Here is a 22,864-nt window from a genome sequence, read left to right on the forward strand (position 1 = left end):
CACAGCTTGTCAAAGCACTAACAAACTCTTATCACCCAAGGCATGCTACTTTCATTTAATTCGTGCTAAAATTTCCTGTCTCAGTCTGTAGCATTCATTTTTGCACTTTCTAAGCTAACCACTAAGGTTTATGAGGTTGTTGCCATGACTCAGGGACCTGAGCTATAGGAAGAGGTTGATCAGGCTAGGGTTTTATTCCTTGGAGTGCAGGAGGATAAGGGGTGATTTCATAGAGGTGTACAAAATAGTGAAAGGAATCGATCGGGTGAATGCATAGAGTCTTGTCCAGGGTAGGAGAATCAGTAACTAGAGAATATAGGATTCAGGGAAGGGGGAAGGATTTTACAGGAATCTTAAGAGAGGTAAACTTTTTACACAGAGTATGGTGATGTAATGTATGTAATGGGCTGCTCGAGGAGTTGGTTGAGCCAGGTACTGTTGCAATGTCTAAGAATAAATTGGACAGAAGATGGACAGGATGGGTTTAGAGCAGTGGTTTCCAAACTTTTTCGGGCTGCCACCCCCTTGGCTTCCAAGCACCACTCCCCTATTGTGTCTTGCCCTTGTAACTTGTAGATATGCATCACTTTGTTAATTCATGTGCTGTGTCTGCTTGTCGCGATACGGTTGATAGGTACTGATTGTATGAACCCACAAATTAACATCGGGCATTTTTTTTAGCAAACTTGTATCAGAACATTACTGGTTTGCATTTGTGTCTCCTGTTATGTATTGGTGTCATGTATAAACAAAGTTCACTGTTTCATACTGACAAATAGAGAGGGTTGTCACTATTTGAACCCTTCAAACTTATTTTCCTAGCACAGATTGGCGCTACAAGAATGGCTCAAGGCAAAACTGGACAATTGAGTGGGAGCAATGTTCTAGCAAAAGGTTAAAATGAAGGGCCCCACATACATGGGAGAGTACTGTGGTTAATCAGATACTGCTGGCTTCTGCAGCCTGGTCAGCATGCTGGAAGAGCATCACAAGCCGGTGGAATGGTCAAATAGTGTGGACTTACTTATAAGGGGAGGAAATTGGCTACCATCTTGTGTCGCTCCTCAAATAATTTGAGTTCAATGGATTTAAGGGGAGCCATAGAGGGATCGTTTGGCTGCTGACAGTCTTCTTGTGGCACCAACATGAACCCTTGTGACGAAAAGAACAAGAGATCACCCAGTTAAAATATGAGGTGTAAACACTGCTGCAGCATTGCTCCAAGATGGGGAAACTTGGGCCAGAGAAAATAAAGGCATGCAGTTAGCATGCAGGCTGGTCAATATACAGTAAGTTTGAGCTGTGGTTACAGGCTGCTCCAGATCTACTGCATGAGTGTACCCCATTGGAAACAGGTATCTGGGTGGGTTATCCAGTCAGGAAAACTTGAACAACAGCTTGCAGATGCTATCTGAGGCCATGGAGGGTAACACATCCCTGTGGGTCCAGGAAGAAGCTGCTATCCAGAAGACGGGCCCCTCCTTGCTGCAGTGGGATTTACAGTTGCGGGCAGAGTGGAAAACGGTAGAGGATGTGATTAGGACTGTAACTGACTGGGCTCTAGTTCCTGGACTCTATGAGGGCACCCACATTCATCTCCCACCTTTCCCCTAGATTTGTGCAGGCCCAGTTTCAGGCTATTGCTCTGCAATAGGAAATACATCTTAGATACAAATGTACTTGTGATCCCCTTTGGAAGAAGAGCCTCCATGTCACTACACATTGGCAGGGTCATGGCTGGTCTTGAGCTATCGCTTAAAAAAGATCTTAAATGAAGAGAGCAGAAGAAAATTCAATTTGACAAATCGTATCCATTTTTTAGCTGTTCAAATATCCTCGATAGACTTGATACTTTTGCTGGGCCAAAAGTCCAGGATTTTATTTCCTTATGTCATTGGTATTAACTCATTTTGATAACACAAGGGTGTTTTTGAAGACAAACCCACTTTTAGACCTATACAGTTATTAATTTGTTGCCATATCTAAATTATGTGTTTTAGAATGGGGCTAGCGATTCACATAATTTGATTCAAGCCTGGTTCAGATGGAGCCTGACCCTTCAGATCATCTCCCTCCTTCATCAATACTGGTGCCAATGTCCTAAAATTCAAACCCTGTTCTCCCACACCAGTCCCTTTACATTTTGTCCCTTGTCATATTTTTTAGAAACTTCAACAATTCTGAACACACTTCAATGCTAAATCTTGCTAGATGTCAAAGAATAACAACTGATAACAAGTTAATCGATACATTATCACTGTGTGGCCTGCAAATGAAACACCTTCATTGAGAATTAACCCTCGAGGTTATTCGCTCAATTAAAAAAGGTTCCTTGAGAATTCAATGGTTAACAGAGTAACCTCCCTGACATATTCGACAGCAGATTCCTGAGATAGACTTGTTTTATTAGCAACATAAGCTATTATTTGAGTTTAGAGACTGGTTCTGATGTTGAAGACACCATTAATGTGTTAATTTGGACATGCCACAACTTCCTGTACCTGAGAATAGCTATAGGATCAATTTAGTGTTAATGTGTACTGATTAAAAATAAGCAGAAGTTATTTTATTTTTTTGCATGACTTTATCTGAATTTTAAATCATCTAAAGATATTTTTAACATTTCCTTTAGGTTCCAAAAGGTCACGTTTGGTTAGAAGGTGACAACTTGCAGAACTCCACAGACTCCAGGAATTATGGACCAGTTTCCTTATGCACTGATTCAGGGACGAGTATGTAAGTATTAAAAACTTGATGGTAATTCTTGCAGAGAATACTTGTCTAATCAATCACTATATGTCACCTGTTATAGTGAAGGAGTAACATTAAATGGTAATTAATAAAAAGTATGTGTCATTTATGCTAATGAAAATATATCTATATTTTATAGATTTGGCCTCCACATGAATTTGGTTTCCTGCAAGAAAGTCCCAATCAAACTTCCTCTCGATGAATGAAATCTATAGCAACAGATTAAGTCAGTATCACTAAGAACTAATGTTTTATTTGCATCTCAAAGCCAGAAGATATATTGCAACCAGAGACTTCAAAGGTGCTTTGTGGATGAATAAAGTTATGCTTTAAGCAAGGTACCTACTGTACTCTGAAACACTTACAATAACAATTTATAAAGGAAGATGTCTTTTATGGTCAAGAATTCAAGAACTTGAAGAAAGATGGAGTACACTCACAGCAAGATTCTCAAATCTAGTAGTTTGGTGAAAAGGATTACAACATCATAAGGCATAGGAGAAGAAGTAAACCATTTGGAGTCTGCCTGCCTTTCCATCATGGCAGATTTAGTATCCTTTTTCAACTTCATTCTATTTTCTTCTCCCTGTGATTGAGATCAATATCAGGCAGTGGTAAATTTAAATAGTTTAGTTATTTATATAGCATATTTAAAACAACTCACAGTGTTGTAGAGATTACCATGAGGAACTAATTGGCCACTACCTAAACAACGATGGGCAGCCAAATACACTGGTGAGGCTGTCTTTCCACAAAGATATTTCTAATTAGGACTTTTTAAAAAACCTAGTCCACAGTAAATAAAAAATGATATTCCATTCCTCCTGTAGCAGAGAGCCGTTGGTTAGAATGCTCAAAAGTGCTGAATAAACGACCATTTTTGTATTCATGTATTTTGTTAAAAAGTTTTAAAATAAAATATTTATATAATTGTACTTTCTTAATTCGTCACTCAGACCAATTGTCAGATCCACTCTCATGCAAATATAGCGAATTCTAGAATAGAATTGGACTCATACAATTTTACAGCACAGAATCAGGCCCTTCGGCCCAACATGTCCATGCTGACAGAGATGTATACCCAAACTAGATGTCTGTGTTCAGCCTATATTCCTCTCCAGTCATTAATAAAGGACACACAATCAAGTTTTGCAAGAAATACTTTAGATGGGTTGCAGTGTGAACAGAATAAATGTATTTTTAGTTTGTCAAAATGAGGGGCAGAAATGTTCTAACAATGATTAGGACATACCTTTGAACCCAAGAACCTCCAAACCAGGAAGCTACACTTGAATTCAATGTTTCTTTTGTGAGAGTATGCTGTGTAAGACTACATTAATAAATCTATACTTTTAACATCGAACAAATACAAATTTTGCAAGCAAATAAAATGACTCATTTTTTGATCAGTAGAATTTATAGTTATGCAGAATATCAGCATGCAAACATTGACCTTGGAATTGATGGGAGAAGTGAGCCTCAAACTCTTTTGTCGCATGCTGATCCTCTTTTACAAGGCGAGTTTGTGTGCACATTTGTTGTTTATTTCCCACAAAGTGAACATAAATGGCTGATGCAGTTAATTGCACATGTTGATTGGCAGGGCGGCTCTTGTACTTTCCATAGACAGGCACTGAAGGAACTCTGCATGTTGATCATCTGACTTCATTAAACTGCCATTGTGTTGAAGCTTGCAAACATGTGATGTAGTTTTGATTCAACCACATGAACCAGTCAAAATATGATTCAGTTAGGCAGTTTGGTTCATTTAATCAGTTTACAATGATAGCCTCCGTTCTTTGTGGTTGATAAAAATTCTATGGCTGATTACCTTCTGATAAATAGTTTAAAAACAGGTTGCATTTAAAGATTTCAACTTTTGTTCAAGATCTCTATGCTGAGAGAACAAGTATGACAACAGATGAGAAACATATTTTCTTCTGCCTCATCTACAGGAAGGATATATTCTCCGCCACATCGGCAACTGTAGGTATAGCATTGGTCAGCTTGAAAAGCAAAATAAAAGCATTAACATACATACAAATATACATCTTTTCTTAAAGCCATAATGGCCACCTGTATAAATATAGTAAAATGTTCCAAGTTGCTTCACTGGAAGGTTACCAAAACTTAAAGCATTAAGGTGGATGTCTAAAATCTTGATCAAAAGTGTTGGAGAAACTCAACAGATTTCAGTTTGAAGGAAGGAAAGAGTAAAGAAATGAAGAGGCACAGCTTTGGAAAGTACATGGCAGAGTTCAGGGTTTAGGCAGATGAAAGCATGGCCAATAGTGGAGCAACTAAATTCAGGATCAAGAGATCAGAGTTGGTGGTATCTCATAAACTACAGATCTGCAGGAAAGGTGGGACATTAGCTAACAAACCATAATTATTTTGTTGAAAAGGTGAAGGTCTCACAAGTTAAACCCAAATGGAACATCTTCATCGCTCAAATATTTCAGATTAAATATTCATAGCCTAGGTGTACTTTTAACCAAAATTAGTATCTCAACAATCACATACTTTGATCTTTGCAAAAGTGCCTGCCTCTGCTCCAATGACACTGTAATATTTAAATCAAGCTATTATAAACTTATTTATCCTGACATCTAATTGTCCACCATCTGTAAATTGCAACTTCCATCAGAACAAGTAGGCTGGGGGATAAATGCCATCTTTTGCAGAGATGTCACTTTGTGGAGGATGATGAAAAGATTACATCTCAAACACCACAGGTAATATCTTAAATCCCATTAATCCATTCTAATCTTTAGACTCATCTATTTCTACAGATCCACCATACTTACTGATAGAAACTCCACCATTCTTAGTTCTTTCCATGTTCCCCCAACTATCCATTTTTGTGCAACCCCCCTCTTTTCCCACCATTATCGTGGCTTGTTACATATTAACAATTTGGATGGCAAAGTAGCTAATATGGTTAGTCAGTTTGCAGATGTCCAAAAATTAGTGGTAGATTGGAGATACTCTCCAAGGTTATTACAGATTAAAACAAGATCTAGATCAACTGAGAAATGGGCAAAGAAATAAAAGATGGAATTTAATTTTGACAAATGCAAGATGTTGCGCCTGTAGGTTAAAGCAGGACAGCACTTGCACAGTAAAGACTGGACCCTAGAATGCTGTAGAACAGTGAATTTGAGGTACAGGTACATGGTTCCTTGAAAGTGGGCAACAGTGATACTGGCTTGATGTCAGAAAACAACCTCACATTCAATGTTAGTAAGACTAAGGAGCTAATGGTAGACTTTCAGAAAGGGGCAGAACTCGCTCTCTGGTCTGCATCAACAGTGTGGAGGTAGAAAGCATCCAGCCTGGACAGAGTACCTGGCTGGGTATTAAAAATCTGTGCTCACGAACTTACCAATGTATTCACAGATATCTTCACTATCTCACTCTAGCAGGGCGTGGTACCCACCCGTTTCAAACAGGCTTCAATCATACTGGTACCCTGTCGTGTAGTAACCTGCCTTAATGACTATTGACCCGCAGCACTTACATCACCAGTGATGAATTGTTTTGAAAGGCTGGTGTTGAAGCATATCAGGTCCTATCTGAGTGATGACATGGATACGTTCCAGTTCTCCTATCGTAGGAACAGGTCTAAGGCAGATGCCATCTCACCAGCCCAACACAAAGCCCTGGAACACTTGGACAGTAAAGATGCATTCATAAGGATACTCTTTATCGACTACAGTTTGGCATTTAACATCATCATCCCCATAAAACTAATCAGCAGATTCCAAGACATGGGACTCAACACCCCACAGTAATTGGATCTTGATTTCCTCACCTTCAGACCCCAATTAGATTAAGAACACCTCCTCCACAATCTCCATCAGTACCGGAGCACCACAGGGCTGCATTTTTAGCCTGCTCTACTCACTATGCACCTACAACTGTAGGGTTTGGTATGATAATAACACCATTTACACATTTGCTGATGATACCATTGAGGTGGGTTGCGTAAAGAAAAGTGAGGAGACAGCATACAGGATGAAGATTGAAAACTGGGCTGAATGGTGCACCAACCACAACCTTCCACTTGATCTTACCAAAACTAAGGAGCTGATTGTTAACTTCAGGAAGGGAAAGCCAGAAGTTTACAATCCAGTGATCACTGGGGGTTCAGAGATGGACAGGGTGAGCCAAAGGTTCTTAGGAGTCACTATCTTGGAGAATCTTTCCTGCACCCAATGACATCGTGAAGATAGCACACCAGTGCCTCGACTTCTTCAGGAGCTTTGCATAGGTTTGGTATGAAACCAGAAACCCTGGCAAAGTGTGCTGACTGGGTGCATCATGGTCGGGTATGGGGACACCAATACCCTTGAGTGTAAAGCCCTCCAAAAGGTAGTGGACACAGCCCAGGACATCACAGGCAAAACCCTCCCCACTATTGAGAACATCTACAGAGAGCAGCAGCAATCATCATGGATCCACACCACCCAGCACATGCTCTGTTCTCGCTGCTGCCACAAGACTCACACCACCAGGTTCAGGAACAGCTGGTACCCCTCCACCATTAGTCTCCTCAACAACAAACTCAATCAGGGAATCATTTAAGGACTCTTACTTTTGCACTTTATTGAATTTAAAAAAAAATCTTACTGTATTGCAGTCAGTTTGTTTACAGTTCTTTATTTGTGTACAGATAAATCTATATGTTGTGTACAGATTTTTTGGTACTACAAATAAGTGGTAATTCTGCCTAGCCTGCAGGAACAAGGAATCTTAGGGCTGTATGTGATGTATGTACTGACAATAAATCTGACATTTGTATCCGAGGTAGTAGACAGATACCAAGAATAAATACCTCAAATGAACTGTCATGGTCCATCCACATCGAGGCAACAGCAAAAAAAAATCCCCAGTTCTTCTACTTCCTCGGAACCTGAGGAAATCTTCCAATGTCATCTGTATCCCACAACACCTTCCAAAGTATCCTGACAAGATGCATTGCTGCATGGTACAGCAACTGATCTGCCCAAGAGTGCTGGAAGCTGCAGAGTTGTGAATGCAGTTCAGTCCATTACATAAACCCTCCCACCCATAGACTCCATCTACATTTCTACTACCTTGGAAATACTGTAAAATACTCATCCAACCACTGCCGCACTCTTTTCATCTTCCTCCCGTCAGGAAGATTCATGAGTGCGAGGTGACACAGAATTCAAGGATAGTTCCTTTCCTGGCATTATCAGACTCATGACAAACCTTACAAGTCTTTGCTGATTACTCTCTGCAACTCCAAACACTGAACTGTGTTTTGATTGCTGTACTAATGTATATATGGATTGCATTGGTGACGGCTCACAAAACAAACTTTCTTGGAACTTGCGAGAAACTTGAATGAACGATGTTATGGTGGAGAGAATGCTGAAAAAATTCACAAGGATATTAAGGGGACTGGAAGCTTGAATAGCAAGGAGTGGATGGACTTTTTTCCCTGAATCATGAGGTTGAGATGAATTTAAAAAGACACAAAATCATGAGGAGAATGGTGACAATTTTTCTCCCCAGCATAGGGGAATCGAAAACTCGAGGACATAGATATAAAGTAAGAAAAGAAAAATATGCGTAAAACACGTAATTCTGCAGACAAAATGTCACAATACTATTTCCCCTCTCCTTGTTTGTTGTTGTGCCCTCCCTCCCATATCCATCTGTTACCTCCTGCCTGTGGGACTGTGCTCCTCCCCTGTTCTTCCCACCCTCCCACCACTATTATGTTCAGGTGCCTGCCTCCATCATTTTATCTATACCTTGAAGAAGGGCTCAAGCCCAAAGCATTGGTTATGTATCCTTATCTTTGCTAAATAAAGTACACTGTGCAATCTGCTGAGTTTCTCCAGCATCGTGTTTTTACTTAAGAGAAAGACATGTGCTGTTTCTATAACTTACTAGCAAGGAGTTTGATGAAGATACACAGGATAATCATTCTTCCATTAGTTGTTTGAGAATATTCTCCAAGACACCAAGAAAAATCCATTGCTTTTACATGGATCTCCACCCGAGCCAACAAAACAATATTCTGAATCTTTGTCCTTTGATAGTCTGCTAGGTTGTCTGCTTAGTTTATAACCATCAAGTTTCATTACCCTCTAACTCAGGAATAACAGTGCAACCCACTGAACCAAACTAGCCTTGACATTGATCATTACCTTCGATCCAATTCATGTCTTCTAAAGGGACTTGAGCATCAACTGGCCACTTCTGTGTCATGGCCACCTCTGAAAGAGAACAGAGAACATGGATGACCATGTAAAAAAATTGATTCTAATGCTTCAGAATGGTTCACTTCTATTTGATTCTTGTTTTAAAAATGCTTCACCTCCCGCAGGATGCATGCTACAAATGGGTCTGCTACTAATGCTGGAGTGTACGTTCACATCATCAGATGCTTACTTCTTGCTCTTAAAACATAATTACATTTTTTGCATCTCATTTCACATGGTAGAACTTGTATATTCTAACTACACTCTAGGCAGCTTTGTCCAAATTCTGTATTTGCTTTATGAAGTGCCACCGTAAATTTTTGGCCCCGAATTTTGGTCTCCCTATGTTGTGATAACATCCCTAAAATTACCTAATTAAACCCTTCCATAATTAAAAAACCCCAGTTCCAGCAGATCATCTCTCTCTCTCTTGCTTTTTCAGTGTATTGAGCCCAGGTCTGTTCAACCTTATTAAAGGCAGAATAGCACTTTATGCATAACCCTAGGTTGCACTAGGTCTGACATGATCAATATTGATTAGCTGAAGGAAGGAAGGGTTACTTGATCTACACAGCTAAGTCTTATTTCTAATATAATCCCTGGTTGGGAATGATAGAACAGAGCTCATAAATGTACTTAATCTGAAAGCAGAAGCAGAGTTTCTTTTGAATCAACTCACTTTTTACTGCCATAAAAATTTAAAAATTAACAAGGACATCTCATTTTGAGGTGGTGTATTTTGATAAGATCTAGGTGAATTTTGATAATGTTTTTGGTAAAATAGCTATCCTATTAAACATCAATAAGACATTAATTGTATGTCCTATGACTTTAAACTTGCATATTAGTAATACAGTCGCTCAGATTAGCACAAGTTCTTTGTAAATTTGAAACAGTTTTGATTGCAAGCAATGTGTTAATTAATACATGGGTGTGAATGTGAACAATCTTGATGTTGTAACCTCCCCTGAGTTTACTTCGATGGCAAGATCACTTCCCTACTGTAAGTGTTAATACAAGGCTGACTTAAAGGTTAATGATGTCGGAATAGTGGAGAAAAAGGAGAGAGACAGAGAGATGAATACTCCAGAGGGCATGGTACAGCTGAAAAAGAACTCTGAAGGTATTGGTTTAACTGCATTCTGCTTTATAATTTTATTCATTTTAAAATAGAATCGCCAATGGTTTTCCAGTATGAAATCTTCAGTCATTAATGAAGACTCGCCATCAGTATGACGTTTACTCACTTCAATGAACTACTAACACAGAACTTGGACCTAAAACTTTGGAGGTAGCAATGTTGCGGCCATTTCTGAGTCATGGCTAAAGGATGGATGTCATTGGGAGCTGAACATCCAAGGATAAACAGTGCATTGGAAGGATAGGCAGGTAGGCAGAGGGGGGAGCGTGGCTCTGCTGGTAAGCAACAATATTAAATCATTGGAAAGAAAGGACATAGGATCTGAAGAGGTCCTATTGAGTTGAGTTAAGAAATGGTAAAAGGGCACTAATAGCAGATATATACAGGCCTCCAAACAGCCAGGATGTGGACTACAAAATACAACTGGTAATAGATAAGGCACGTCAGAAGGCCAGAGTTACGATAATCATGGGGGGGGTTTAACATGAAAGTAGATTGGAAAAGTCAGGTCTCTCTCAAGAGTTTGTGGAATACCTACCAGATGGCTTTTTGGAGCAGCTTGATGAGCCCACCAGGGGATCAGCTGTTAGATTTGGGTGCTAAGTAATCAAACAAAGGTGATGTGAGAACTTAAGCTAAAGGAACCTTTAGGAGACAGAGATCACAATATGACTGAGTTTACTTTGAAATTTGGAAAGGAGAGGCTAAAGTTTGATATGTCGGTATTTCAGTGGAGTAAAGGAAATTACAGTTGCACGAGAGAGGAACTGGCCAAAGACAATTGGAAAAGCACACTAATGGGAAAGACAGATCACCAATGGTTGGAATTTCTATGAAAAATTAGGAAAGTGCAGGACAGGTACATACCAAAAAGAAAGAAATATGTGAATAGTAAAATGACATAATTGTGATTGAAGCCAAAGTAAATGCAAAAGGGAGGCACGCAAGGACACAAAAATTAGTGGGAACATTGAGGACTGGGAAGCTTTTAAAAACTTAGAGAAGACAACCAAGAAGATAATTAGGAAGGAAGAGATGAATTATGAAAGGAGGTTAGCTAATAATATCAAAGAGGATACTAAAAGCTTTTTTAAATAGAGTAAAAGAGTGGCCAAATTAGACACAAAACTGATAGAAATGATGCTGCACAAATTGTAATGGGAGACAAGGAGATGGCAGAGGATCTGAATGAATATTTTGGATCAGTCTTCACTGGAAGAGATTAAAACATACCGAACTCTCATGGGTCTCTGGGAAGAGAAGTGAGTGCAGTCAAGATCATGAGACAGAAGGCACTTGGGAAGCTAAATGGTCCAAGGGTAATAAGTCTCCTGGACTGGATGGAATGCACCCATAGGTTCTGAAGGAGATAGCTGTAGAGATTATGGTAATGATCATGAATGTCACTCTGCTATTTAAGAAGGGGTGAGGCAGCAGAAAGTAAATTATAGACCTATTAGCTTGATGTTGGTGGTTGAGAAGCTGTTGGTCAATTGTTAAGGATGAGATTACAGAATACCTTGAGGTGCAAGATAGGCCTGAGACAGAAATTGTTTCCTTAAAGGAAAATCATGCCTGACAAACCTATTGCAATTTTTTTTAAGCGATCTGAAGTAGGATAGGCAGGGAAGATGCAGTGGATGATGAGTATTGGAGTTTCACAAGGCCTTCGACAAAGTGCCACACATGAGGCTGCTAAACAAGTTGAGAGCCCATGGAATTACAGGAAGGATACTTGCATGGGTAGAGGATTGGCTAATCAGCAGGAAACAGAGTAGGATTACAGGGATCCTATTCTGGTTGGCTACGGGTTACCAGTGGTGTTCTGCAGGGGTTGGTGTTGGGGCTGTATATAAATGATTTGGAATATGGAATAGATAGCTTTGTGGCTGAATTTGTGGATGGTACCAAAATTGGTGGTAGGGCTGGTGGTGCTGAGGATAGAAAAAGGCTCCAGAGAGACTTGGACAGATAAGGAGAATGAGCAAAGAAGTGGCAAATGAAATACAATATTGGAAATGTTGGTCGTGCACTTTGGGAGAAACAATAAACAGACAACTATTTAGATGGAGAGAAAATTCAAAATTCCGAGGTACAAAGGGACTTTGAAAGTCCTCGCACAGGAGACCCTAAAGGTTATTCTTCAGGTTGAATCGGTGATGAAGGCAAATGTAATGTTGGCGTTCATTTCTCAAGGAATAGCATAAAAAAGCAGGGATGTAATGTCGAGACTCTATAACGCACTTGTGATATCTCACTTGGAATATTGTGTAGTTTTGGGCAACTTATTTGAGAAAAGACATGCTGGTGTTGGAGAGGGTTCAGAGAAGGGTTACTAGAATGATACCAGGAATGAAAGGGTTAACATGAGAAATATTTGTTGGCTCTTGGACTGTACTCATTGGAGTACAGAAGGATGAATTCCTCAAAGGCATTTTGATTGCTAAAAGGCCTGGGCAGACTAGGTGTGACAAGGATGTTTCCCATGGTAGGGGAGTCTTCAGAGGGCACAACTTCAGGATAAAAGGGTGTCAATTTAAAACAGAGATGTGGAATTTTTTTTTAAAGTCAGAAGGTTGAGAGTCTGGAACTTGTTGCCACGGGTGGCTGTGGAAGTGAGGTCATTGGGTGTATTTAAGGCAAATATTGACAGGTACTTGATCAGTCAAGGTACAGAATAGATGTCAGGGTACCAAAGGTAATGGAGAGAAAGCTGGAGAGTGGGGCTGAATGGGAGGATGGATCTGCTATATCTTGTGATTGTGTGAACTAAGTTTCTGTATAAAATTGTATAACCAGTAATATATGCTGCAACTTAAGGATTCCAAAGACTAATTTACCATGCTACACATGACAAGAACTTTCTACATTCTGCTTCTGGTTCCAACGCTGCTTAGTGACTTCAGTTTGGCATTCAACAATCATACCTCACTATCTGATAGGGACGTTGAGCCTGCTGGGCCTGAACACCTCCCTCTGCAATTAGATTCTTGACTTCCTGTTGGGGAGACCTCAGGCAGTCCGGATCGGAAACAGCACTTCTAAGACCATTACATTGAGCACGGGAGCACCCCAAGGCTATATACATAGTCCACTGCTGTTCACTCTGCTGATTCATGAATGTGCAGCAAAACACAGCTCAAACCATATCAAGTTTTCTGACGACACGACCATGGTGGGCCTTATCAGTAAGAATGATGAGTCAGCGCACAGAGATGAGGTGCAGTCGCTAACGGACTGGTGCAGAGCCAACAATCTTCATCTGGATGTTAATAAAACAGAAGAGATGGTTGTCAACTTCAGGAGGCCTGGGGGGGGGGGGGGGGGGGAGAAATCACTCCACTGACCATTGACAGCTCTACTGTTGATGTCATCAAGAGTGCCAAGTTTCTTGGTGTGCACTTGGCAAAGAATCTCACCTGGTCCATCAACACCAGATCCATAGCCAAGAAAGCCCAGCAGCACCTCTACTTCCTGCAAAAGTTGAGGAATGTTCATCTCCCATCCTCCATCATCACTAGATGCTATAGAGGATGTATTGAGAGCATTCAAAGCAATTGCATCACCACCTGGTTTAGAAACTGTACCACCTCAGACTGTAAGATGCTGCAGAGGATAGTGGAGTCAGTGGAGAAGATCATTGGGGTCTCTCTTCCTACCATGATGGACATCTACAACACACAATGCATGTAGAAGGCAAATAACATCACGAAGGACTTCTCACACTCCTCTTGTGAACTTTTCTCCCTTCTGCAATCTGGAAGGAGGTACCGTAGCATTCGGGTCCACACGTCCAGATTATGCCACAGTTTTGTTTCCCCCTCTTTAATTCATAGAACATTTGTGTACTAGTATATCATGGATTTTTATTGTATTACGACAATATTTAACTCTTATTGATGTAAATCATCTTCACGGTCCTGGAGAAACACTATCTCGTCTTTACTGGGCATTGCATTAGTAGTTGTGGTATGAATGACAAATAAAGGTGACTTGACTTGGTCTCTTCTACAAATAATTAGGGAAAATGTGTTTCAGGGTTATCCTGGTGAAGTTTCTGCACAGTACAATACAATTCACCTGCCTTCATCTGTCCTTTTCTTACTCAATCTTTGAATATGGACTGTCAATATATGGCAGCTTCAACCTGTTGATGGAGACCGCGTCAGCTTTCCCATTCTTGTTGATTACAAAAGTCTCTGAGTGGCGAAGCAAGACATGAAAAGGACCATCGTAAACAGGCTGAAGTGGTTTGTGAACAGCATCGTGCTGAAGGAATTCATGAGTACAGCATTGTATATCTTTCGGCACATACACTGCAGGTGATGCTTGCCGCGTAGGAATAGGCTCAAAGATGATCAATATAACTAGCTGAATCATAGAACTTAGATTCACAAACTCGCCTGGCAGGGTTAACGTAGTGCCATATACTAGCTCTGCCACCGAACATCCAAGATCTGCTTCATCAGCAGTTTGCACGCCAAGGAGAACTATGGGTACATTTTCACTCCACGTAGTGCATCACCACCTGCTGTCAATGCTGTCTTCAATTGCCAGTGGAAATGCTCAATGAGACCATTGGCCTGCGGATGATAAGCCATAGTGCGAATACAGGTAGTGCCCAGATCAGTAAGAGCTCAGAACAATGCCGACTCAAACTGAGACTCTCGATCCATTGTAATAGTGACTGGAACACAAAAGATGGAATCCAACAATCCATGAAAGCCCTAGTGACCATCTCTGCAGAGATGTCAGTGATAGGAATGGCCTCCTGCCAACCGGTAGTCCTGTCTTCACACGTGAGCAGATAAGTATATCCCTGAAATGGTGGAAGTGGGTCTACCAAGTCTAGGTGCATGTGCTGGAATCGGAAACAACAAAATCCCCCAACTTGGGCTTCGTGCGCCTGGAGACTTTAAAGTGCTGACCTGGCAAGCAGGTCCTTGCCCATAATCCAACATCCCATTTAACATGAGACCATGCAAAATGCTGTGTAACTAGTTCGAATGATGCTCTTTTACCACGATGCAATAGATTATGAAGAGACTCAAAAATCTCCTGCCTCATAGCCACCAGCTCAAAAGGCCTTGGCCTTCCTGTGGAAAAATCACAGATTAACTTTTCATCTGATTCATCAAGGGCCACATCTTGAAAATGGCGTCCAGAGTTGATTTGGCGATGCTGTACGAGATTGGAATCGGTGTGCTGTGCATGAGCCATGGCGGTGAAATAGATGGCAGGATTTGCATGTAAGACATCAATGTCACACCTGGACAGGGCATTGGCCAAGGCATTCACTTTTTCTTGGATGTGCTGTGTGTCTGATAAAAAATTGTTGGATAAAGTCCAGGTGTTGAATTTCTCTAGACAAGTAGAGATGAGGTTGTACTCATGGCATGCCTAAGAGGCTGGTGGTCTGTATAAATGGTAAAAGGACAACTTTCCAATATAAAACAGAAACGTTTTCACTGCAAAATGGATGGCCAAGAGTTTGTGACCAAACGTTCCTGTACTTTGACTGAGCTAGTGACAGCTTAGCTGAAAAAAAAACGACAAAGGTTCCCATTGCCTAAGAAATCGTTGTTCTAACACCACTCCCACAGCATTGACAGATGGATCTGTGGTAAGAAAGAGCAAGGCATTGGTCTTCTGATGCATGGCATCATGGCATTCGCAAGTGTAGTTTTTACATTGTTGAAAACCTACATGGGATCGTCTCCCAAAATCAATGGCCTTTTGGGCACGGACTTCACAGATCCTTTTAATTGTTCAGTAAGGGGTAATAGAGATACTGCAGCATTCGGCAGGAGTCGGCGATAAAAATTCATCATGCCTAAAAAAACACGTCACAATTGGCCAAATGCAATGGGTGTAGGAAATTCTCGAATCTCTTACTTTCGATTCATCGGGTAAAATACCATGTTAAGTAACTCTATGTCCCAAGAATATAAGATCAACAGCGCCAAAAACCCATTTACTGGGATTGATCACAATGCCAAACTCATCAAGCCTCTGAAGCAATGAGAGAAGGTGGCTCTTGTGCACCTCTTCAACCACACTTGCGACAATATCGTTGATGTAAACAAACACGAAATCGAGGCTGGCAAGTATGTGGTCCATAAACTGCTGGAATATCTGAGCTACATTCCATAGACCAAATGACATTCACAGAAACTCAAACAAGCCAAAAGGGGTAGTTACTGCCATCTTCACAACATTGAAGGCACACATACTAGATCTATTTTCGAAAATATAGGTTTGCCGTGGAGGTTTGGTGAGAAATCTTGTAAATTGGGAATGTTGTATTGGTCAAGCATGGTAGAATTGTTCAGGGCATGATAATCTCCAGGAGAAACGAGTGAGTGTATACTTGTAGCTGCACTGATTTATAACAGCTTACCCACAAAGAATACACTCACTTGTTTCTTCCAGTGCACCATGAAGTTGACTTTCTTTATTAATGACTAGATATAACAATGCATTCTTTTCCTTTTCAAACACTGCCTAGCCAGACCCCTCTGACCTTCTCAATGGATCACTGCCATACGTGTGATCCTGACATTATCACCCTGCTCCTATCCCCAAGGGCTGTTAAGAGTTCCTAACTCTTCTTTAGTTGCATGAACAGAATCAGTTTATTCTTAAAATTAAGATACTATATCAATGCAAATTGCAGTTTTTATGCATATCTATAAAAATACAGATTCACTAAACCCTAACCCAGCACCTGACTGAAGTTCTTAAAATTATTTTCCAGTAGGGTAAATAGAGGATTTTTTATAAATCTTGTAAGGGATACACTGTCAAAAATAATAAGTATTCACTAAAAAGAAACTTTTAAGAAATATGGGCGTGTTAGACATAATTCCATTTTGCAAATTGTAATTGAAATGAAAATGTTCCAGTTGTTGTGAATCGCAATATCTGAACAGTTAATTGTGCTCTCTCCATTCGAGCTGTCTGACCTACAGGTATTGAGTATTTCCATAACATTGTTTCTGTTTTAAATTACTTCTTTCAGTTGGTAGACCACTGGAGAAAGCAATTATTTTAGCCACGAGCTATTAAATATATTACTTATAAAAGTCCATGATGAGACATTATTGAATCCCAATACTCCAATGGGGATTCAGCAAAGATTTTGAAAATCAATGTCAGTTAATTCAGTTTCTTGTAATCTACATCAGCAATTATGCTATATGAAAGAATGATTGGGAGAATGTGTTTCAAGATGAAACAATGGGGAGTCACGTGATGGAGTAGTGGCTGGTCGGGTGGAACCAGCCCTCTCCAGAGAAAAGAAAAAAAAGTGTGAAAAAAGAGCTCAATAAACATAAAATACAGGAAGAGAAAGAGAAAGTTACAGAGAAGAGACAGAAGATGGCACCCAAAAGAGAAAAAGTAAGAATAACAGAGAAAAAGGAAGAAGGAAAATCACTAGAGAAGAAAGAAGAAGGCCTTACCTGGATGTCAGAGCAGAGCCGCCGTGGAGAGGAGCGGCCGATCTCTGGTGTTGGTGAGTCCCCAGGGGAGCGGTGTCCTTCCGACCGGCAGACTCCAAAAATGGCTCTCAGAGCCAAGAAGAGGTGCGCAACTGTGCATGCGCGAAGAGTTGCGCATGTGTAGTGCGCAAGTAAAAGAAAAGGTTAATGCCGGCGGGAGGGGGACTCAGCCGCGGGGTGGCCAGCCGCGGGGTGGCCAGCCGCGGGGTGGCCAGCCGCGGGGTGGCCAGCCGCGGGGTGGCCAGCCGCGGGGTGGCCAGCCGCGGGGTGGCCAGCCGCGGGGTGGCCAGCCGCGGGGTGGCCAGCCGCGGGGTGGCCAGCCGCGGGGTGGCCAGCTGCGAGATGCCCAGTATTGGGGCGTTTGGCTGGGGGAAGTAAACAAGAAAGAAGAAGAGTGATGAGAAAGAGAAATAAGGGCTGGAAGAGGGTGAGGGGCAACGGAGCGACCGACAGGGGGGGTCGGCCTGCAGCGGGAGGCCCAGCAGCGGGTCGGCCTGCAGTGGGGGGCTCAGCAAGGATACAGAAGCAGCTCATCAGTGGATGAAGATACACAGAATCAAAGAGAAGATGACACAGACATAGATACAAACACAGAAGAAGGGGAGGAAGAAGACCAAGAATTTCAAAGGAAAGAAGAAGGTAAAATAGAAGGACAAAGTTTGGATAAAGCCTTTTTTGAAGAACAAATGAGGTCATTAAAAGAATGGCTATCATTAAAATTTAGTTAAATCAAAAGAAAAATGAAAAGAACTGAAGACAGAATGGAAAGCTTAGAGTTGGTCATGACTGAAATAGGGAAAAGAGTAGAAAATGTGGAGGAACAAGAAGCTGCTGTAGAAATGGAGATAAATGATTTAAGAGGGAAGTTGGAAGAGAGTGACATTTTTTTAAAGAGACACAAGATTTATTGTCACAAAAAATTGACGTATTGGAAAACTACAGTAGGCGAAACAACATAAAAATAGTGGGCCTGAAAGAAGGCAAAGAAGGGTCAGATATGAAGGAATTTATAAAAGGATGGATTCCTAAGGTGCTGGGAACGACAGATTCACATGAAGAAATAGAAATCAAAAGGGCGCATAAACGCCACCACATCAAAAACCGAGATCCATATTGGTAAAATTTCTAAGATACACGACAAGAGAAAACATACTGGAGCAGGTAAGAAAGAAGGTTAGAGAAGACAATAAGCCGTTGGAATATAAGGGACAAAAAATAATTTTTTACCCGGACATAAGCTTCGAACTTTTAAAGAAGAGGAAGGAATTCAACACGGCGAAAACAATCTTATGGAAGAAAGGGTATAATTTTATATTAAGACATCCAGCAGTACTCAAAGTATTAATTCCTGGGGAACGGAATAGACTGTTCTCGGACCCACAGAAAGCCCAAGAATTTGCTGAACATTTGCAGGACAGGAGAAGAGAGGAGAAGGAGTGACAAGAAGGATGTCCAGCAAGAAAATATACAAAAATATGTAAAAATATAAAGTAAAGATAACGTACATATAAAGATTTAAAGATGGATAGGAGAAGGGGAAGAAGGAAAAAAAGAGAGCTTTGTTATAAGTATAGGAAAATAGTGTTCTCGGTGGGGGGGCTGGTGGGGGAGAATAAGGGTCACTGCGAAATCGGTTGACACTTGCGAGTAAGTTCACAAATCGAATGGAAAGGGGAATTGTGGTTGCCGTCAAGGGACAAGGGGCAATCCAAGGAGGGGAGGTTCATTTGGGGTTAAAAGGTTATTGCTTGTGGGGATTGTTGGGGTATTTCATGTCTTAAGTGCATTGTCATATATTGAGATTAAAAAGGAAAACTTAAAAAACAGTAATAAAAAAAGGGATGGAGGTGGTGAAGAGGCGGAAAAGAAGTGAAAATAAAGATATAAGATGCCCACGTTGGACTATATGGCTATAAACATTAATGGAATATATAACCAAGTGTATGCCATTGGAAAAAAAAATCACATATAATTTAAAAGACAAAGTTACAATGTTTAAAAACCCCTGGGTACCACATATGGAACATAACAGAAAGAGCAGGCCTCAGACCATCACCACCTAAAACGATAAGAAGATAAACATGATCAGATTTAATGTGTATAAGTAGATGATATGTCTTTTTTGTTTGTATTCCTTTTGTATAAAGATATTGTTTTATTGTATTTTATATGTTCAATATTTATTGTTTTTGGAGAGGATGGGGAAAAAAAGAGAAAATGTCACTGTGAATATTTAAAGAGAAGCATTTGTAAATATATTGGTTGATATGGTTCATAGTGCGATAAATAAAGAATTACAAAAAAAATGAAACAATGAGTTCAGATTACATTATAAAAATAGAACTAAACGCTGAATTGTGCTCTTAATTAAATCATAAACTCATAACTATGTAGCATGTATTGTCAGGTTGTCAACAGTGAGTTATTTTGGACTGGAGATATTTTCCACATTTGCCAGCACAAGTGACTGATCCATGACAAATATATGGTGTTAGAACAGAGAATATTACAGCACAGTACAGACCCTTCAGTCCACAACGCTGTGTCAACCTATATAACCAAAAAAAACCCTCTATTTATCTCTATGTGCTTGTCTAAGAGTCTCTTTAATGCCCCTATTGTTTTAGCCTCCATCACCACCCCTGGCATGGCATTCCAGGAATCCACAACTTGAAAAAAACTTACCCCTGATGTTTCCATAAACTTTCCTCCCTTCACTTTGCATTGATGTCCTCTGGTGTATATTATTCCCGCCACGAAAAAAAGGTGCTGTCTTATCCATGCCTCTTGTAATCATGTAGACCTCTATTAATAAAGTCTCCTCTCATCTTTCTTCACTTTCTTCCCCTTATGAAGCCATGCTGACCATCCCTGAAATGGTTTTACTTCTTATGATCTTACTTCTCTGAATAAATCCTGTCCTTAAGAATCCTCTCCATTAGTTTATCCACCAGTAATGCAAGGCTCACTCGTCTATAATTCCCTGGATTCTCCTTATTAACTTTTTTAAACAAGGGAACCGCATTTGCCATTCTCCAATCCTCCGGCACCTCCCCTGTGGCCAAGGAGGGTGCAAAGATTATTGGCAATGCCCTAGCAATTCCTTCCCATAGCAACCAGGGGTATATCTCATCTGGTCCCGGGGACTTACAATCCTAATGTTTTTAAGACTATCCAATACTTCCTCTTTCTTATTCTCAACATGATCCAGTGCATAAGCTTATTGTGTTCTGACTGTATTTTCACCTAGGTCCTTTGGTGAATACTGAAGCAAAGTGTTCATTTAGGACATCTCCAACCGCTTCTGCCTCCAGGCATAGGTTGCCTCCTTTATCCTTAAATTGCCCCTTAAACTCTCCTCATCCTTCTTCACGATTGTATAGAATACCTTGGGGTTTTCCTTGAACCTACTTGCCATGGCCTTTCATGCACCTTTCTAGCTCTCCCAAGTCTTTTTAGCTCCTTCCTGGCTATCATATCATTTTCATGAGCCCTTTCTGTTTACTTGTTTTCTCCTAAATCTAATATATGCTTCCTTCTTCCTCTTAATTAGCTGCATCACCTGTTTTGTCGACCACATTTCCCTTTTCCTACTATCTTTTTCCTCGCTCACTGGGACAAACCTTTCGAGAACCCCACGCAAGTGGTCCCTAAAAATCCTCCACATTACTTCTGTGCTTTCTCCTGAAAACATCTGTTCCCAATTTATTCTCCCTAGCTCCTGCCTCATCCCATCATAATTAGCCCTTCCCCAATTTAGCACTTTACCATTTTGTCTGTTAATTTCCTTGGCCGTAGCAAAGCTAAACCTCAGGGAGTTGCGGTCACTATCATTGAAACGGTCCCTAACGAGAAGTCTATCTCCTGACCAGGTACATCACCCAGTACTAGATCCAGAATGGTCTGGTCAGTAATTGGCTGGACCACATATTTTGTTAGGAATCCTTCTGGACACACCTGACAAATTCTGCCCCATCTATTCCTCTTGCAGTAAGGAGGCGCAGTCAATCTTTGAGAAGTTGAGAAGCAGTTATTTCTGCTCCATTCCAAACTCTGCCCACATCTGTTGTTCAGTCCCGAGGGTTATTTGGGGGCCTTTTGATTACTCCTAAAAAAGTGATTGCTCTCTTCCACACTGACTCAGTAAACACTACCTCCACAGCGTCTTCCTTTTTGCAGTTGTGTTACGATCCCTACTTCACCCACCCCCCCATTCTCTTTTACCTCCCATCTTATCTCTTTTAAAACATCTCACACTGGTACCTGCACCAGTCAATCCTGTCCTAACAGTCACAATATCGTAATTCCATGTACTGATCCACATTGATGCAATCACAAAGAAGGTTCGCCCGTGGCTATACTTTGTGAGGTGTCTGAGCAGACTCGGTATGTCACCGAAGACTCTCAAAGACTTCTACAGGTGTACCATGGAGAGCATTCTGGCTGGTTGCATCATTGCCTGGTATGGAGGCGCTAACTCTCAGGAAAAGAATAAACTCCAATGGGATGTTAACTGGGCCTGTGACATCATAGGCACCAGACTTTCTCACTCCATTGAGGACATGAAGGTGGTGTTTTAAAAACCAGCCTCTATCCTCAAAGACCCCCACCACCCAGGCCATGCCCTCTTCACTCAGCTACCATTGGAAAAGAGGTACAGGAGTCTGAAGATGAGCACTCAATGGCACAAGGACAGCTTCTTCCCCGCTGCCAACAGATTCCTGACTGATCAATGAACTATAGACATTGCCTTACTTTTTGTGCACTATTAGTTTTACTTTTTTATAGTAATCTCTTAAGATGGTGATAATATGAACATTTCCACAGCGATGCTGCCGCAAAACACTGAATTTCATGTTTTGTTCATGACGATGAATTCTGATTTGGATCCATGCTCTAATTTCATCTTCTTTATTCCTTATTCTTCTCACAATGAAATAGATTTATTTCAAACCCTCCAACTGACTACATTTATGCTTCCTCCCCTGCCTGTTCTTCCTCACAAACCCACAACACTTTCCTTTACACCTTCTGCTCTATTTTCTGCCCTCACATTCTGGTTCCCAACCCCCTGCCAAACTAATTTAAACACTCCTACTTGCTCTAGCAAACCTGCCCATGAGGACAGGTGCAGCCTGTCTTTGTTGGTAGGTGACACCTTAATCCATAACAGTAGTATTGAGACTATTAATCACTTGCTATGCTGTTTATTTATTGTTGCCAAAGTCTAA

At 40.8% G+C, this 22,864-nt stretch overlaps 2 protein-coding genes across 5 annotated transcripts in view; one reads left to right on the forward strand and one right to left on the reverse strand.

Moving 5' to 3' along the window:
* immp1l (inner mitochondrial membrane peptidase subunit 1) overlaps window positions 1-2,953 on the forward strand; it is a 69,934-nt gene extending 66,981 nt beyond the window's left edge. The window contains 3 exon segments of the mRNA XM_069922835.1: window positions 2,633-2,707; window positions 2,709-2,732; window positions 2,891-2,953. Of these exon segments, the coding sequence (XP_069778936.1) occupies window positions 2,633-2,707; window positions 2,709-2,732; window positions 2,891-2,953 (162 nt within the window).
* The window catches only part of dnajc24 (DnaJ (Hsp40) homolog, subfamily C, member 24), a 67,841-nt gene that overhangs the window by 3,253 nt on the left and 41,724 nt on the right, over window positions 1-22,864 (reverse strand). The window contains exons 4-6 of one of the 4 annotated variants that reach the window (XR_011346389.1): window positions 8,937-9,005; window positions 3,192-4,757; window positions 1,037-1,152 (exon numbers count right to left, since the gene is read on the reverse strand). Coding sequence is in view for 2 of the 4 variants with exons in the window: in XM_069902866.1 (XP_069758967.1) it covers window positions 4,754-4,757; window positions 7,589-7,775; window positions 8,937-9,005 (260 nt within the window). In the remaining 2 variants the exon portion in view is untranslated. Of the gene's footprint in view, window positions 1-1,036; window positions 1,153-2,984; window positions 4,758-7,588; window positions 7,776-8,936; window positions 9,006-22,864 lie in introns of those variants that run through there. The other 3 variants (XM_069902866.1, XR_011346387.1, XM_069902872.1) reach the window with 3 other exon arrangements.

The sequence above is a fragment of the Narcine bancroftii genome, chromosome 1, assembly GCF_036971445.1.
Source record: "Narcine bancroftii isolate sNarBan1 chromosome 1, sNarBan1.hap1, whole genome shotgun sequence".
In the NCBI taxonomy this organism is placed as follows: Eukaryota; Metazoa; Chordata; class Chondrichthyes; order Torpediniformes; family Narcinidae; genus Narcine; species Narcine bancroftii.